The 18,025-nt window shown below is 46.4% G+C and overlaps 2 protein-coding genes across 6 annotated transcripts in view; one reads left to right on the forward strand and one right to left on the reverse strand.

Annotated features, from left to right (window-relative positions):
- LOC117579052 overlaps positions 1 to 18,025 on the forward strand; it is a 60,806-nt gene that overhangs the window by 35,214 nt on the left and 7,567 nt on the right. For all 5 annotated transcript variants that reach the window (XM_034264748.1, XM_034264750.1, XM_034264751.1 and 2 more), the window contains 8 exons: positions 3,237 to 3,484; positions 3,555 to 4,016; positions 7,658 to 7,861; positions 8,378 to 8,998; positions 10,651 to 10,832; positions 10,938 to 11,267; positions 11,327 to 11,600; positions 11,678 to 11,787. In XM_034264748.1, coding sequence (XP_034120639.1) covers positions 3,237 to 3,484; positions 3,555 to 4,016; positions 7,658 to 7,861; positions 8,378 to 8,998; positions 10,651 to 10,832; positions 10,938 to 11,267; positions 11,327 to 11,600; positions 11,678 to 11,787 — 2,431 coding nt within the window. The remainder of the gene's footprint in view (positions 1 to 3,236; positions 3,485 to 3,554; positions 4,017 to 7,657; positions 7,862 to 8,377; positions 8,999 to 10,650; positions 10,833 to 10,937; positions 11,268 to 11,326; positions 11,601 to 11,677; positions 11,788 to 18,025) is intronic.
- LOC117579059 (probable tubulin polyglutamylase TTLL1) lies at positions 4,022 to 6,093 on the reverse strand. The gene has a single exon (XM_034264763.1). It carries the CDS (start codon positions 5,622 to 5,624, stop codon positions 4,152 to 4,154), a length of 1,473 nt encoding a protein of 490 aa, XP_034120654.1. The 5' UTR covers positions 5,625 to 6,093; the 3' UTR covers positions 4,022 to 4,151.

Below are 18,025 nucleotides of genomic sequence, written 5' to 3' on the forward strand. Positions count from 1 at the left end.
GCACACTGGCAGCAGTCATAAATAAACGAGTTAATCAACATATTGACAGAGACACGGCGAGACGTGGCCGAGACAGTTCACTCGGAGAAGCCAAGAGAAACACCGGAGAAGAAATGTATTAAACCATAAAGTGAATGCTGCATTAATGCCACTCGAGTGCGCTTGCTTTGCAGAAAAAGTTATTAAGTTTGTGTTAATGAAGAAAACAGAAACAAAGAAGCGATAAGGCAGAGGCTTAATGTAACAGAATTGCTATTTGCTGAATTGGCATTGCCTTATGGGTTTTGCAAGCATTTATTTGCCTGAATATTGAACCAAAAAATGCCACAAAAAACCATTTTAAACATTTTCCAAACTATTTCCCGCATTATTCCAGCTGCTGGGAAAGCTGTTCCTGTTCCTGTCAAAGGATGTGTTGTGTGTGTGGGAAAATGTAGGCAAAGTCGGTGGAAAATTACAATGGCTGATGCGGCTAATGATTGTTGTAATCGGTTTTTGCATGCGGTATGCCCCATGCCCGTGCCACAACATGACATGTCTCTAAACAGTGGCAGGGGCAGCGGCAGGGGCAGCGGCAGCGACAGCATCTGCTGGTGTCACCAGCGCCTCTTGCTGCTGCTGTAGCTCTTCCTGCTCCTGCCTTACCGACCATCGATTGCTGCCAGCACAGATGCTGCACCACATGGCGTGATGAGGGGTAAAAACACGTTCAACTGGCGTGCCAAATATGCGAATTATTTTCCACGCTGCAGGAAACAGGACAACGTCATTGGGCATTGCCAATGGCGGGGGATGGGGGGAGGACATCGAAATGGTTCGACACTGGACAGGGTGTTCTGTTCGTTCTCTTTTGGGTACGGTAGAATGTGTTGCTGCTGTCGCCTGCCTCACAGCGGCGACGGCCATGAATGAATGAAAAGTGCTTAATTGCTTGTGACGGCGTTAAATAAATTCTTAATTGCTTCGCACTTTGCGCGTTTGCAACGTTAATAGGATTTCCTGGCCGTCGCCCGTCGACGACTGCATTTTGTTCATGATGTGCACATCGCGGGCGATCCCGCTGGCTTTTGGCTACCAGAATGCTGCCCGGTCCGTGTCCTCTGACATTCAGCCGAAAAACTTCTTTCCTTTCGTGTGTTTTATTGCCGTTAATTTCCGCGGAATATTCTCTTTTGGTTTTGTTTCTGTTGTATAAATCCTTTTAGCCAAGTGTCAGACCATCCGGCGGCACATCATTTGCAAGGCAAAGCGCTAAATTTCATTTTTGCATACGACCCGCGACCATTACATCCCGGCCTCGTTACAGCACCAGGCAGCGCGTCAGCGGCGTGTCCTCTCTCTCTCCTCCGTCTGCGGCTGTTGACGTATCACAGAAAAAAAAAAAAATTAAAAATGCATTTGTGACATGCTCGTCGGAAAAGAAATGCAGCACACGTTGCAAAAACTAATGACTTAATAGCTGCGCCAGGATTGCGGCAAGGACGAACACACACACCCAGATACGCTCCACACCCTGGCTGCCCCAGAAGTGTGGCTGAAAGTGGGTGAAGCTGTCTGCAACAAATGCAAATCGTGCCACTCACCCGATTATGGCCAATTCGTTTGATGGCATTCAATAACTTTTGCGCTTAAATAACAATTACGCAAACTCGCTGGCTGGCAAACAATTACCCCGAAATAGCAGCAGAAGAAAAGCAAAAGAAAAGCGTAAGAAAAGTAAAAGAAACTCGTAATAAATGCGGATAAAGGGGACAGTGGACACTGCACACAGAAAAACCCCAAAAGTGAGCGAAATTTCTTGGTTTTTTCTTTTTTTTTTGGGTGAAGAATTTTAATTTTGCTTTGAGACAACTCCACGGTCTCGGGGTGAGTGCGGGAAATGTCTCTGGTAATGAAATTTACATAATTTAGAAGGACATTCGGAGCAACTTTCTTTCATTTTGGTCGCCTCGCCGCCCGCCTGCACGCGTATAAACAAGACATTTCCGCCACTTTAATTTTCAAAAGCTTACACTTGAGATTTTATTGGCCAATTCATTGTTGGGCTACTGAAATGAACGTAGGGGTGGGTAGCGAACGAAAAAGCGAAAGGGAAAGCTTGGAAAATGGCCATTGAAGTTGGCCAGACCCAGGGATTGCAGTTTTTCGAGAAAAACTTACACAGAATGTTTGAAAAGAATGTGAAAAAAAACAGTCAAATCGTTGAAAAGGAGTAGCAGAAAAGTTAATCTCAGCTGAAACGACCTGGCAATGCGCTGCAGACTTAGGAATCGACTGGAATTGGGTTCTTTTTGGTTAAAGATGAGTTGGTTCATGTTTGTTTTATTATATTTTAACTAACTTTTGCCTAAATGATTGTTTATGTCTGTGTTGTTGAGCGCTCTTTGAATTTTGGTATAAGATTTCTTCAATTTAAGCTCTTAGATTAGTTCGATGTACCCCGCCTTGCCTTAACCTCGAAAGCAATGCAAAGTAAAGTCAAGAAATGTCATCAAAGTTTGCCAATTTGCAGCTAATAATATTCTCATAATTTAGTTTGAACTATTCCAATTGTGCGAACAAGTTCATTAATGCTTTAATTAAAACAAAATTGGGGAACATTTGAAGCGGAAAGTGCGCCACTCTTACACATTCGTAAGGGGACACAACTGGGGATTATCTGGCAATTAAAATCAAGCATCAATTATGGAAGGTACTTAGAAGGTGACACAGCTTTTAGGTTTGGTTATAGGAGAATTTATTTTGAGTAGAAGCCGAATCTAAGCTTCCTTTTAGGCCTCGCCAACCCATAGACGTAACAGATTTACCCTCAACAAAAAGCATCACCTAAAAAAAAAGTGCAAAAAGTGAGTGTAGAGTTGGGTGTAGAAGGAAAAACTTTCTCCACAGCTGTCCGCTTGAGGCTCTTCGGTGTCCCCCTTTCCGGTTCAAGGGTGGGGGGCGGACGTCACTTCGATTTTCAGCTTGGCAACTTTAAAGCTCAAAAGTGCCAGGGTCGCGATTTATTTGAATAAAGTCAGTGATGGTATCGGTAAGGAGAATCTGCCATTGGCTTGCGATTTTCTGATGCTATTTTATGTTTGTCGTTTTGGTCCAACTGGAGTCGAACTGCTGCAGCTGCAGCTTAGCTCGGGAGTGGCAAACTTATTGAATAGTTATGACAAGTCATAATATAAAGTAATCCCCCAACCGATTGCCGTCTGTTCTGCTCTGCTCTTCCCTTTCCTTTTCCGCAGCGACCTGCTCAAGAAGCTGTCCGTTAAGGCTGGCCTTATTGGCTGCTTCCGTGGCTTGGTGGTCAATGGTGAGATACTCGACATCTACAGCTACATGTCAGTGCACCTGTCGGAGATTATTAAGGACTGCAAGCCATCCTGTGTGCCATCGCCCTGTCGCAACGGTGCCCAGTGCAAGGAGCTGTGGAGCAGCTTCAAGTGTGTTTGCAACAATCCCTGGGCACACATCGGCGAGTTCTGTGAGACAAGTGAGTGCGAGTGACTTTTACTTAATCATTTCTACAACTAATCCGAGACTCTCTTTCTGCCCCCGTGCAGACATCAACGAGAAGGCGCTGACCTTCATCAACAGGGAGTCCTTTTTAATGCGCAACTATCTGAGTGTGGGCGCCACACCGGCCATCCTGATGCACGGCCTGGAGGGTGAACGGGATGTACTCAAGGGCATCCTGCATCAGAATTTGCTCATCAATCTACGCACCTACGATTCCAATGCGCTGGTTGTCTATGCCAACGATCATTACAACAATTTTGTGCATTTGTACATCAGTCAGTACCGGGAGATTGTTTTCCTGTACAACTACGGCGATGAGATTGTGAATCTGACACTGCTCGACGATACGCTGATGGCCTCGAAGAGCCTGAAGAGCATCCAGGTGGCCATCATACGCGGCGAGCAGGAGACACGCATGCATGTGAATCAGCGGAGTGTGAGCATCGATCGTGGCACGCTGCTGCTGGATGAATATGCCAACAAGCCCTGGAGCAACCCGGAAAAGGGTGAGTGGGAAATGGGAACTTGAAGTTTAATTTTGCCTTTCTACAATCTGATTTTACACAAGTTTCTGCTGCAAAGTCTTAGCCAAAGTTAATTTCGGTTCGTTTTAACTGATCCTTTGGCCAGTTCTACCTTCGTCACTTCCAGCGGCTGCCCATTTTCGAGGCCTTGGCGTGTGTCGTGGATGTGCTGCTGTTTTGTGCCTCATCCTGTGCCGCCAGCTCCTCGTCAATGAGCAGATCAAAGTTGCCCAAGGCATCGGCACTGGGCACCTTGTTCCAGCGCACATCGGGCACACCATCGGGCGGCAGCACCACCGAGAGTATGTTGTCAATCAGTTTGTATTTGAGAATGCGATCGTTGACCGTGGTGGAGGTGAGCGACGGCGAGGCATTGACCTCCACCAGCCAGGGCTTTAGGGCATTGTCAATGATGATGTCGTAGCCGTAGCACTCGAAGCAATGCCTATCGCTGGCCATCACGGGTGCCACGGCGCGCAGGGAGTGAACAATCAGCCAGGAGATGGCACCAAACAGACGATCCGTGACTTCCTTGCCGCGCGTACCCTCGAGGAAGAGTGCCAGATTCTGGACGGACCATTTGCCGCCGTGCAGCGTGTTGTACTCGCCGCCATGCTTCTGGACACTCACATTGGTCAGGTGGACGTACATGTTGTCCAGTTCGGTGACACTCGTGTCGTACTTGACGGTGCAGAAGCGGCAGAAGCCCTGCTTGAAGAGGTACGCCTTGAGGGGGCGGAACGAGGCGACGAGGACATACAGCCGCAGGTCAAACTTCTTGCCGCCAATCAGCAGGGGATTGTCGATGTATCTGGATATGACATACGACTCCTTGGCAATCTGCGGATGAAACGGACCCTTCGCCTCGCGCGACCACTTCTTCAGCTTTGACAGCTTGTTGATGAGAAAAATGCCAGCGCCCTGGGACTTGCCGCAAGGCTTCATAATCCAAGTGCTCAGCGGAAACTTGCGATACTCCTCCACGAACATGTTGTAGTCCGCCGGCAGCACAAAGGTTGTGGGCACAAAGTCCAGGTACAGGTAACGATTGCCACTCGAGTTGTTGGACTCGGCTTTCTCTGCCAGCGGATTGCCGTCGCGTTCGAGGTCCTTGCGATACCGCTTGATGTTCTTCACGAGCAAATCCTTGCGCGACAGCTCGTAGTGATTGGGAAAGTGATTGATCATCTGATTGTCGTGCATCCGATAGCCACTGTCCACGCTAAAGATGTTGCGACAGGTCTGCACACCCGCCCAATAGAAGTGCCAATCATCGTCGCCGTTCACCTGATGCCAGCCGCGCTTCTCAAAGTTATTCACCAGCACCGACTTGTCCAGGTCCGTGCAGAAGCCAATTTTGAGCCTGTCATGGCCCTGACCACCGCCAGTGCCAGCTCCGCCGTTGCCACCGCTGCCAACACCAGTGTTGCCTCCGCCTCCAGCTGGATTGTTGTTGTTGCTGTTGTTATTGTTGTTACCCGGCAAACGTCCGTACATTGTGGCTGTGCTCTGGCCGAGCGTTGGCTTTAGACTGGCGACACGGCACGCCTGCGTCCAGTCACCGAGTAGCGTCTCCCCTGGCGTATTCATTTTGGGTTGCTGGCTTGGCTGGCTGTTGCCACGACGGCCAAGCACTGTCAGTTATTGAACCAACAAATTCTGTCGAGGTTGTTGCCCAAAAAAAATGCAAAACTCTTTTGCTTTCAGGGGTGGTGTTGGGCGGGGCGCCTCTTTTGTCATCGGCTGGTTGCCAGGCAGCGGCTTCGGCGTGGTCCTTGCACAGCAAAAATGTTCAGCAAATAGTTTTGCAAGTTAAGCTTCGAAAAATGCCAAAAATGTTGCCTCAAAAACAGCCACTAAAAATCTGTGCACACTGCGTGTGTGCATGTGTGTGTGTGTGTGTGTTCGTGTGTGTTGCCCAAATTATGTGCACTTGAAATTTTTGTACTCTCTGTTGCCTTTTCAGCCAGGCAATATGTGTCCGTGTGTGTGTCCGTTAAACTCGCTTGAAAACTGTTGAAATATAAAAACGAAACGCCATGTGAATGGATAAAGTTTTGCGCTTGCTCTTCTCGCTCTCTCTCTCTCTCTCTCTCTCTCTTTCCCTCCCTCTACTATAACTATAGATGGCAGAAAAACAACGAGTTGCTTTGTAGATGTTTGAAAATGTATTTCAAAAGTATTTTGTTCTATTTGTTATGCTCCTCTCTATTCTCTCTGTATTTTCTCTTGCCCAACTCAACACTTTTGCTCCGTTAATATGTAAATGGAACTGCATTTCGATAAAGATAGAGTGAGGGGATGTGGGGTGTGGGGGTGTAAAAACTTTTCATAAAAAAGGAAAACATACGCGGCAGCATATTTGATTTCCATTCGAACAGATTCTTTTACCAAATTGTTTGTTTAGCCGCGTTTTTTATTTGAAATTAACATTAAAATGCAGGCAATATTTTTTTATATCATTTATTCTTTTAAACTGGACGTTAAAAGCGTTCGCTTTGTGGCACAATTTGTGTAGAGGGAAATTCTTTATATATTTTATGGAGCGTATTAAGTTGTTCGGCGACATTTGTAGCATTTCCCACCACAACTTGCCGGGTTTTATACCCGAAAGGAAGCATAGTCTTTGTCTGTCCGTTCGGACGCGTACAAAGCGTCTCACAAGAGTTCCTTCTCGTTTTTCGTTGCTTTATTGACTTTAAGGCGCTGTTAAGATCCCACCACAAACATTTCTTACCCCAATCAATAAATCTCTCAATCTCAATTGCTGTTGAAATATCACTCTTCTCTGCTTTTCGTAACCATAAATGTTTTAGCCATAATTTTACTTGAGCAAGCCACAAATCCAAAACAATTAAGTTCGTCATTCGATTGCCATAAATCAACAGCACATTTCCAGACAATTTTCGAAAGGCTTTCAAGCCTCGCAAATGCTCTTAATTATGGGTCTGGGTTACATTTTGGCAACACTACTTCGTGGGGGGGTGGGGGAACTGCACTTCAGAGCTGTTCGAACTCGTTCCGTAACTCACCTTTCAATTGAATTTTGAGCTAAATGTTTCCATACACAGAGCGCTGCCAATTGGTAGTAGGGAAGAGGGCGGGCAGGGATGGCTCTGTGTGTGTGTGTGTGCTCTGTGGAAAATCAATCAAATTGCCCTGAACTCAATGCCAAAGCTATTTGCCCCAGCCAAATCAATCATAATTACTCCTCGTTTTTGGGGTCTGTCGGCCGTTGCAAAACATGATCCAAAGTACTTTATACAGAATAACGCATAAGCACTTTTGTAATTAAATGCGTTAATCAGACCTCCGCCCCATGGGTGGGTCCCTCTGTGACTGCTGGCCATGCCAGATAGCATTTTGGATGGCCAAACATTTCAATTAGACAAACTTAAACTCGAAATTGATGGGCCTAAACCTCAAACGGGCTGCCAGCCATGGCAATGAAGGCTCATTTCCGCACACAAACGGCACCGGACAGGCCAGAGCCAGTCGAGCAGGCTGGCAGGCGGCAGGCGGCAGGCAGCTAAGCCAAAATGAAGCCATACCCATGGCACCAGCCCTATACCGACCGACCGACCGAGCGACCCACTCACTCATTTGATTTTGTTTATTTGCAGAGGTTCTGTCGCCGCATCGCCCGCCCGCACCGCCCACCGAATACTTTCAATTCCATGTCGGCGGCTACGATCCAGCGAATTTGCTGCGACCCACCAATGTGGATGCACCGCCACTGGAGGGTTACATTGGCTGTGTGCGAGGACTGAAAATTGGTACGCAGTTGATCGACTTGGCGGAAATCAATGAAAGGAATATAGCGCCCAGTAAGTACACGGGCACGGCCCTAGCCCCGGCCCCGGCCCCCGCCGTCGTATAAATCAATTTTCACAGAGTGCAATTTTCGGTTTGGTTGTGGGCCTAATGCCATTTGCTCCTGACTCTCTCTCGCTCTACGATTCATGAGTCTACGCCTTCGCTTGTGGGTTGTGTGTGGTTGCATCTGTGGCTGTGGGTCCCAGTGCCGGGCCTTTGGCTAACTTAATATGCATGCAATTTCCGTTAAGTGCTGCCTCTACGAAAATGTAGAGCGTAGAGCTGGCCACTTTCGGGGCGCGCTAAGATTAATGCCAATGCGATAAGGCCGAGGCGCAGGCACAGAGCAACCCACATGGCGTATGATTTATGCGGCCACGCATCGCGGAAATTGCAACCTGACTTTGATGCGATTAAGCCAGAGCCAGAGCCAGAGCCAGAGCCCGAACTTGCACTTAACACTGATTTAGCCTTGCCAATTAATCCTACGACTCGTTACTCTTTCTCTCTCTGTGTTTTCGCTGCAGTCCAGGAAGGTGTTCTGCCCAATTGCCAAATCAAATGCGACGCGGAACCGTGCAAGAATGGCGGCATTTGCCAGGAACACTTTGCCGAGCAGCTCTCCACGTGCGACTGTGAGCACACCAGCTTTCTGGGCGAATTCTGTTCGGAGGAGAAGGGCGCCGACTTCAGTGGCGAGTCCACGCTGCAGCGCAAGTTCGAGCTGCCCGCCTCGGGCCGCGTTAACTATGTGCGCCTGCAGCTGGCCTTCTCGTCGTTCGACCTGAGGCGTGCCAATCGCATTATGCTGCTGCTGCAGACGGCAGCGGAGCGCAGCTACTACCTTTTGCTGGCCATCACCTCGGACGGGTACCTGCAGCTGGAGGAGGATCGCGAACAGGGCCAAACGGTGGGCGCTCGCATCGATCGGAGTTTCCTGAACAGCGCCCGCCACTCGGTCTACTACGTGCGCAACAGCACTCAGGCGCAGCTCTACATCGATCGCGAGCAGGTGCCCCTCACGGAGTTTGCCGCTCGAGTGCTGACGACCAGCGGCGAGGAGGGTGCGAATCGCGTACAGATCGGCGGCATCAACAGCACGGACTCGCGGTTTGCCGTCTTCAAGAGCTACAGCGGCTGCCTGTCGAGTGAGTCGTAAATTTCATCTTGTACAGCCATTAATTTCATTTTGGTCTCATCAAGTGGCGCGCGCTCCCTGCTCCCTGCTCCCTGCTCCCTCCCCCTTGTGCTGCTGTGGCTGCCGCTGTTGCATGCTGCAGCTTTATGAACTGAAGCAAGTCCCTGCCCAAGTGGAGAAGGGTGGCCTCTTTTGGGTTGCTCGCGTAAATGCTTCACATTGTTGACCAAAAAATTAAATTTATTTCTCCGCCATAAAAAGTCATTTCCGTTGGCCGTGGCCGCCGCTCTCGTTGCTGCCATAAATTGTGTCGAGTTTTTGCTCCCAAGATTTACAGTGGCTCATATTTAAATTGCTGCTTTGAATCGCCCCCAACCCTCAGCCCCACTCATCCGAGCAACCGCAGCACAGTGGCCAACACTTTGATTAAAAATTCACTCAGCCAAGCACTACGCCCACCGACAGGCACCACAACTGACAGAACAGCTGTTGGGGCACTGAGCGACACGCCCAGGCCCAGGCCACATGTGGCAAAGCTGTAAAATCCGCCGCTACTTGATCATACCATTAAAAAGCCATCGAAAGGCGATAGTTTCCTTTTTTTGTTTTTGCTGGCCATAAACATGGCGGAGTGGTGGAGCAAGCCACGGCACAGTGGGGCAGGGCAGCGCGATAAGTGTGTGAAATTTAGCTGCAGGTTGCCTGAAGAGAAAGCAATTTTAGAAGATATTTCTTTAAAGATTCTTTAAAGCTTTAGTGCAGATTTGGAACAGAAATGATTGAACTTTGTTTTCAATCAAATTCCCCAAAATAAGCTGGAAAATGTTGATACTTTTCGATCTGTTTGGGTGCAAAGAGTAAGAAAATGAAAGCGCTAGAACTTCATATCTAAACTGTAGCATAAAGACAGCATAAGTGAGAGACAGTTCCTCTTGTTTGTTTGTCATCTTTGGGGCTTTAATTGCAATTATGTGGATCATTAGTGACTCTTTTCTCCATCCCAAAAAGTTGAAAAAAAGCCACTAAAATATATTCAAATACTACCGCCACTTTTACTCCAGCCAAAACGGTTCCAATTGGCCTATGCCTACCGCTTATTCTTATATAAATGATATATCATATGTTTCCAATTACAGTCCACCCATTTTCCACTCCATTTTGTTACCCCAGCCGCTGCTGCACTCCCCAGAGAGTGTACAGTTCATGTTTCCATTAATTTGCCAACACTGTAGGCAGTGGCACGCCCCCCCTAAAACACAATCAGAGTATGCATAGAGGTGGCAGCAGCAACGTCGAAAGGCGTTTACCGTTGGGCATTAAAATTTTTATTGCTAATTTTGGGGAAACGCATAAAATACGCACGAACGACTTGGCCGCTTGCCTCTGGCCTAGTGAAAACATCGAAATTCAGTCGAGCTAGACCGCCACTCCCACACTCAAGAATCTCGATGCCGAAACGCAATTCCAATTTCCACTTGAACTCAAAGCATACACACACAAGAGACATTTGCATTTCAATTTGAATTAATGACCAATACTAATGAAAACTTGAACCTGAACCTCCCCAACCCAATCCAACCCCACAAAATACTCGCCCGAAACCGCAAATTGGGTAAACCAAAACCTGGATCTGCCTGCTTTTGGCCCACGGCCTACCCCCAGACATCTATATACAGGTGAACGGGCATGTTATGAAGCCACTCGAGGAGTATATGCTGTTCACAAAGTCGGGTGCGGACAACATAACCGTCATCAATCCGCAGGGCGTACGCAGTGCCCAGTGCAATGCCAAATTCGATGTGAGCGAACAGCCCACCCAGGAGCCGATGGTCAATGTGAGCATGGTGAGTACACTCGAGGGAATAGCAGTGGGACTGCTGCTGGGATTATATGAAGCAACCAGGCGACAAATTGAGCTAATGAATGCGGCCACACACTCGCATCTCTAGATACCTGAGCCTTGGGTGGAGGAGCCACCGCAGCGAGTGCCCTACATAGCCAGATTCGTGTACGATGAGAGCAAGAAGGAGGACTCCACGCAGGTCGTATTCCTCACGTTGACCAGCGTGTTTGTCATCATTGTTGTGTGCTGCCTGCTCGAGGTGTATCGCAGCCATTTGGCCTACAAGAAGCGCATCGAACGCGAGACAGACGAGGATATTATTTGGTCAAAGGAGCAGGCAACCAAAATGCACGAGTCGCCAGGTGTTAAGGCTGGCCTGCTGGGCGGCGTTACAGCCGGTTCGGGCAACGGCCTGCCGCCCTATACCTACAAGGCGGTAAGTAATGGCCTCAAGCTGAATTAACGTTGCATTTACTGTCTGTCTGTGCCCCGCAGCTGCCGCAAGAGGACAAGAAGCCCGGCAATGGCGCCCCCTTGGTGGGCATCTTGAAGAATGGCAGTGCGACGGCCTCGCAGCCTGACGCAGCCAGCAAAAATGGAGACATTGCCACGCGCGTCATCGATGAGGTGCGTGAGGAGGAAGAGGAGGATGAAGAGGACGCCTCCTCCGCGCTCTCGAAAGAGGAGACACAAAAGGATGCGGCTGAAGCAACTTCCACAGCGGAGCCAACGCCAGAGGACACTGCGGCTGCTGTCTCGGGGCCAACTGGTGCGTCCCAATATAAATCACTGAAAAATCCCACAAAATATGAACAAATTGTACTTTATTTTACGGCCCCTTAACAGAGTCCGTGGCCGAGTCGCCGGCAGTGCCGCCGCCTGCTGCTGCTGCCACACCGAATGGCCGGCTGGAGGCAGAGGTGGAGGTGGAGGTGGTCGTCGTCCCACCATTACCGGTAAGCACTGGACACGAAACTCCACAGAATCTTATCAAAATGGCGCCGCTTGTCACAATCAGTGAGACCAATTTGCATGAGGCATGTGGCAGCGGCCTTGGCATTGGCATGTAAATAACACGAACACCCAGCACACACCCATACTAAAACACAAGAAGTTGAGCCTGGAGCTGTCTGTCATTACATAATGCAAGGCATGAAGTTGCATCAACCCAAAACCCAACCTACACACACCCAAATATTTGGAGTACATAAGGTATATAAAGTATACTTTATGTATCTGTTTACATTCGCCATTGATTGGGGTCATAGAAGTGGATAAACATGGTTTATGAAATCGTGGAATCATTTACGTATTATATTATATTTTAATTTTCTGTATTTATGCTTTAATGCCCCCAAATTTTATTTACTCGTAATGTTTGCTCTTGCATGCCCCTAATGTTTGATGTGTTTTTCCTCACTTGTTGGGTGGTAAAGCATTTAAATTTTGTTTATTTTCCGTGTGAGGCATGGCACTCTTTCGCTCGCTCTCTTTGTCTGCCCTGTTCCGTTTAATTAAATTGCATTTAATTGAATTTAACTAAATAAACACAATATATTTACAAGGGGGGAGTAAATCGTGTGAGCAGTTTCTTCAGCAGCAAACAATTTCCGATTTGTTATACACATATATAATCGTAATTTAATGGTAATACAGCCAGTTGCTGCTTTAATTGTTGATATTGAATGACTGTTTAATTAAATTGAATACAAAAACCTGATACCCGCACCAGCAAAGTACGCATAATGTCGAAACAAAAGACGAAAACTATTGACAATTGCCTTAATTCATTGCCCAGATGCAATTGGCTGGCTCAATAATAAACGCTGCCTGACTGGCTGTGTGTGTGGCCGAGAACAATGCTTTAGCCAATTCAATTATTTCTCAATTATTGTTTAAGCCGATTAACGGGGACACACGGCACTATCAAGTCGAGTGCATTAATTCCACCACAAGGTGTATGAATGGTTGAAAAGCGAGCAGCACCCCTCCAAGTGTGTAGGCCATAGATTTGTGGGTTTTATTATTTGAACTTGAAAGGGGTGAACAAGAGAGAGAGAGAGAGAGAGAGAGAACACACAGAAAATACAGAAAAGGGGTAACAACTCGAAGCTATTTTTCAACGATTTGTGGGATAACTTGAACATATCTGGGATCTCTGTTTACTCAAGTCTTGACTTAAAAGCTCAAGAAATGGCGCATGACTCTTGATGTGCCATTGTAGAGGGTGTTCATGTTTCAGAGCTACTAATTGCTTAAACTGGCCAAGGAGTCCTCGCTCTAACTAGAAATAGAGGAATATCAGCCGCTAGGGTCAGGCAACATTACTTTATTCCCATACGAATCTTGAAAGTCGTTCTCAAATAAAGTCCAACCAAATAAACTGAACTAAAATCATATTATTCATAGCATAAACCTAGCTTTTTATCACTTCAGACTCCTCCTCTCCTCCACCGCTGCAGAAGAATTACTTTGGTTTGATCCACACAATAGCACTTGCTTTTGAAGTAAGCTGCTTCGACTTGTTTTGCTTTGGTTACAGTTCTCCGTGAAAGTTCCTTTTTCTCTCAGCATCCTTTCAAAACTTTCCAAACGACTTTTGTGTGTGGTTCGCTTCTTTTGGCTCGTACCAATGCCGATTTTCCTATTTATTTTGTATATTGGCCAATTCATTTCCCTTTTGTGTAAAAGAACATTCAAACTGGAACATTTGGCTTGCCTCTGCTGTTGTGGCCAGAACAATTTCTTAAGCAATTTCTTCGTGCTGGCCAGCAGCTCTCCGTTCCTATTTTTTTGCAGCCCAGCCAATTGTCCAAAATGTTATTTAATAGAAAAAGTGCTCGGTGCAGCACAAAAGTTAAAATGCCTCACAAATAAATTGAACTGCATTCTCTCTCTCTCCTTTGTTAGAGCCCAAAGACATTTGCCAAATGAATATGCGTTGCGGGTACAAGCGGGGTAATAATAAGAAGAAAATTCAGGGTTGGCAACCCGAAGTTGGGGATACACTTATCTTTGGTTATCTTTTGCTCCAGAAAGAACAACCAACCATAGCCAAATCGGCTGACAGAGTATTAAAAGCCAGCCAAAATGGGGAACGTGAGGGTACTCTGCCTGCCAAAGGAATGAACTTTTGAGTCCAAGAATAGAATAACAATTTTTGCAGGGGCCACAATTTATGGTACAATGGGGCTGGGGCTGCTGCTGCCTCAGTCTGCTTTATGCTTATCAAGTGCTGTCCATGATTTATATATATATGAATTTATAGTACGGGCATGGAGTGACTCCTTTTGGGCAGAAAAACTTAAGACAAAACCTCGAAACTAAGCAACAAACGCAGCAAGAACTTTCCACTTTTGCACCGACTTTTCGGCACGCCCAAAACAAACTTTCGACTGAAGACGAACCGAATCCTCCCCGAACGTCGAACCCCGGAAAATTTGGGGAAAAGCAAAATATTGAACTTATTGGCTTTTATGTAGTTTTAGCCTGGCAAAAGTGTCTATCGAGGCGCTGGCACGAGCTGCAAAACTGTCTTGGGGGGGTCCGTGGGGCATGTTACTTTTGAGCTTACTTAGCATGTACTTTGTCAGGGGCTTAAGCTGCAACCAAATTGAATTTCCCGGGATCTCCTTCAGGCCAATCGGGTGAAATCTTTCCCGCTGTCGCTGTCGCTGATGCTGCTGCTGCTGCTGCTGCTCCTCCGCCTGCCACACTGATGCACATTCAAATCTTGCAACGAATTTTCTTAGTTTTTCCGAACAGGCGACACCCGAAAAATAGCAAAAGTTACGCTGTGCAAAGTGCGTGAGGCATTGTCTACGCCAAGCTCCCACCTCCCCCTCTTAACCTTCCTTTACATTTCTACTTGACTGGCGGCGCTCTAGCCTCGCTGCAGCCTGATTGCAAAGCAACCGAAATTGAAGCGCACTCAGAAACTTTTTTCCTGCCTCAAAATCAAAAAGTTTCGCTTACGAAGGGGTGCGGCGGTGGGGTGAGTGAACGCTGGTATAGGTGGAAGGAAGCTGTGTGTGTGGCTTTTGTTTAAGGAGCAGCAAAAAGTGCAAGTGCCCCAGCTGCTGTTGGTGGATGCTGCTGCTGCTGCCATACTACTGGTTGAGGTTACTCCTGTCATGCATGCCAAGTTTTCTTTTTATTCCGAAATGTTTGTGGGCGTCTTACCGCTTTTCTTTCATCTTTCGCTGCAGCAGCCAGGCAACCCTGATGCAGTGCACTCTCCCCTCCCTTTGTTGCTGTTCATTTGGGCCTCGCCGCAAACGCAGCACGCACTTAACTTTTCCAGCCGCCACAATGCTGCGGTGAAACTCATTACGAGCTTAGAATGCAAAAACGAAACCCCAAGCAGCAACAACAACAAACTCTGACGCTGACGCTGGCGCTGCCCTTGCCCTCGTCTTCCTCTTCGACGCTCTTAAAAGCACACAGAGGGAGCTCTGCTCTCCGCCCTCTATCGTTCAGTCTTCCGTTTACTCTATCTGTGTGTGTTTGTGTGTGGGTGCTGCTGTTTGCCCAAGTTTTCTATAAATCTTAATGAAGGCAAAGAAGTCGAGTCGACTTGAGCTAATGATGTGTAAATTAAAACGCAAGCCACAATTTAATAAACAGAAACCGAAACGGAACGGAACGGAACGGGTGCTATTGGTGGGGTAAGCAAACAGTTTTAATTTGTCTCAAAGAAGGAAATCAATTTCAATTTTGTTTGTTTATGAGCGAAAACTATTTCGCTTGGTTCTGTAACGCAAATACGAGCAAAAGAGAGTGAGAGAGAGAGAGTGGGGGTTTATTTTAATGGATGAATAATTCCGTTTCCTTTTTCCTCTTTCTCTTTCCTCTTTAATTAGTATCTTAAGAGAAAATCCTATAACCGATATACATTAAGTCTCTCTCTTTGCTTTCGCTTTCTGTGAGCTTGTAATCACCTGTGTGTGTGCTTGTAAGCGAAATGTTTCCTCTTTAGGGCATGTGCATGTGCTTATCTCTTACTAAAAGCTCTAATTGAAGTGCTGTCCCATGCTAACGCTCGCTCAGTTACATGGCTCATGCTGATTATTCTTACCTGATTTGTGTTCCCTTTGGACAATCCAGCCTTTGGGCGAGTCACGGCATAAAAGAAGACTGTGTGGCGCAACAAAGAAAGTGAGCAGAGGGAGAACAATCAGCCGTAGTGAGAACAATGAGCACGGGACACAATGAGAGCGCTTGGGCATGGGCTTGGGCACTTCAATGGGCGCTGGCTCTCTTAATTCTGGGAAATTCAAGGCGTGCACTGGAGCTTAACCTTGACTTACTTTAATTTGATTGAAGGCATATTAAATGTACCAACAGCTGGGAAATATCGCGTTCTTTAAATTCTCTTTCTGTGCACGTTAATTAAATGTTCTGTTCCTCTGCATGAAACTCGACTAAACTGCATGCAACGGCAAAAACATGACATGCAACAAACAGAACGCAGCACATGTAGCAGCAGAATGAAGCAAAACTAATTAAAGAATATTCCGAAAAATACGAGTATCTTTGAGAAGAGAATGTCGCCGTCAAAAGAGAGAATGCGAAGAGTGGCAAATATTTTAAAACAAAGAATATGAAATGAAAAAGTTTTTAATAAAAAGCAATACGAAACATTTCTGCAGCAGCAGCAGCAGCAGCAGCAACATGAAAGTCAAAAGCAGCAGCCGCTGCCGCCACAACAACAGCAACAACGACAACTGCCACAAAGAGCGGCTACACTTCAGCAGCAGAGTAGCAAACGACGCAAGCAGGGAGGAGGAGTGGGTGCCGGAGCTGGAGCCGGAGCCGGAGCCGGAAGCGGAACAGGAGGAGCATCGGCAGGTCTCGCAGGAGCTGGTTCAGGCCCACCAACTGTGCGGCGACAAGTGTCTTGGGGTCCGCCAATCGTTGCCGAAACGGATGTAGATTTGGCCGCTGCCACAGGCAACAACAGTAACAGCAGCAGCAGCAGCAGCAGCAACAGCAATGGGGGTCGCAAAACGGGGGGCAAGCAGAATGGATATCATGGCGTCAATAGACGCGCGACAACCACCAGAAACTGACGAACCGAAGAGCAGTGGCAGAGACAGAGGGAGCGGCGTGTATGCAAAAAAACATGCCAAAAAATATGTATAAAAGCATAAATATTTAGGCGAATGGATGGGATGGCATGACAACAAGGCAGAATAAATAAAGCACGAGAGTGCGGAGAGAGCCAGCGGATATAGAGGATGAACCAAAAAAACAAAAGCAATTTGTATAAATAAAAAACAGACACAAAGCCAGAGAGACGGAGAGACACCGAAACAGAGACAAAGACAAAACAAATAATACAAATTGCAAGCGAAAGAAGAAGTCCTTGAATTCTCATGTATAAAGAAAGAAAGCTGTCTGGCAATTGACATGAATATTTCTTAAAAATTGGCTAAAACTTAGTCAAACAAACGGAATTCAAACTAAATGAAACTTTAAAGTCAATAAATGTGGTCGAGAAATGGCTAAAAATTAAATTTAGAAAAGTAATTAAAGACTTGGAAAAGAAGCTGAAGAAGGAACTCAAACAAATGAAATGAGAAACGAAATGCACGAATAAGTGATAGATAGACGAAACGAATTTAAGTTAAAAGAACGTCTGAATGTTGGGAATTTTATTTTAAAAGAACTAAAGTAAATTAAAGCATCAATGTAGGATATTTAATCAAAAGAATGGATAGAATTCCTTAAGGTTTAATGGGCATTGAAGCAAAAAAGGAAACGTGAAACAGAAACAAAGTGCCAACATGTTCTCGAAACTCATTTAAGGGTTAATAAATACGCAACTCCATGAAACTACATAAAACTGAAGTTTTCACAGCTACCAAAAGTTGTGCCCAATAACAATTATTGAACTATCAATTAACCCACGTTGTGCTCGAAACTCATAAACTATAATTAAGGTATATCTCTGATAACTTTAGAGTTAAGTTCCGAAATTGCTTGCTGCATAATTTGTATTGTGGAAAAACTGTGAAAACTGAAAGCAGAGTGAACGTAAAGTTGCATCTATTAAGTTTTAAGAATTGCACAACTTTTGCACGCTTTTCTTTCATTTTCTTTGGTTTTTCTCTTGTAATTTTTCTCGCTGTGTGATATACGAAGGTAATAAAAGTAAAAGTTCTTTGGCAAGGAAGAAACTGAGATTGAACT

Source organism: Drosophila guanche, unplaced genomic scaffold (assembly GCF_900245975.1).
Source record: "Drosophila guanche unplaced genomic scaffold, DGUA_6, whole genome shotgun sequence".
NCBI classification, from domain to species: domain Eukaryota; kingdom Metazoa; phylum Arthropoda; class Insecta; order Diptera; family Drosophilidae; genus Drosophila; species Drosophila guanche.

Bases quoted from the DNA above. Each gene is read 5' to 3' on its own strand.
- LOC117579059 (XM_034264763.1), bottom strand. From the start codon at position 5,624: ATGAATACGCCAGGGGAGACGCTACTCGGTGACTGGACGCAGGCGTGC.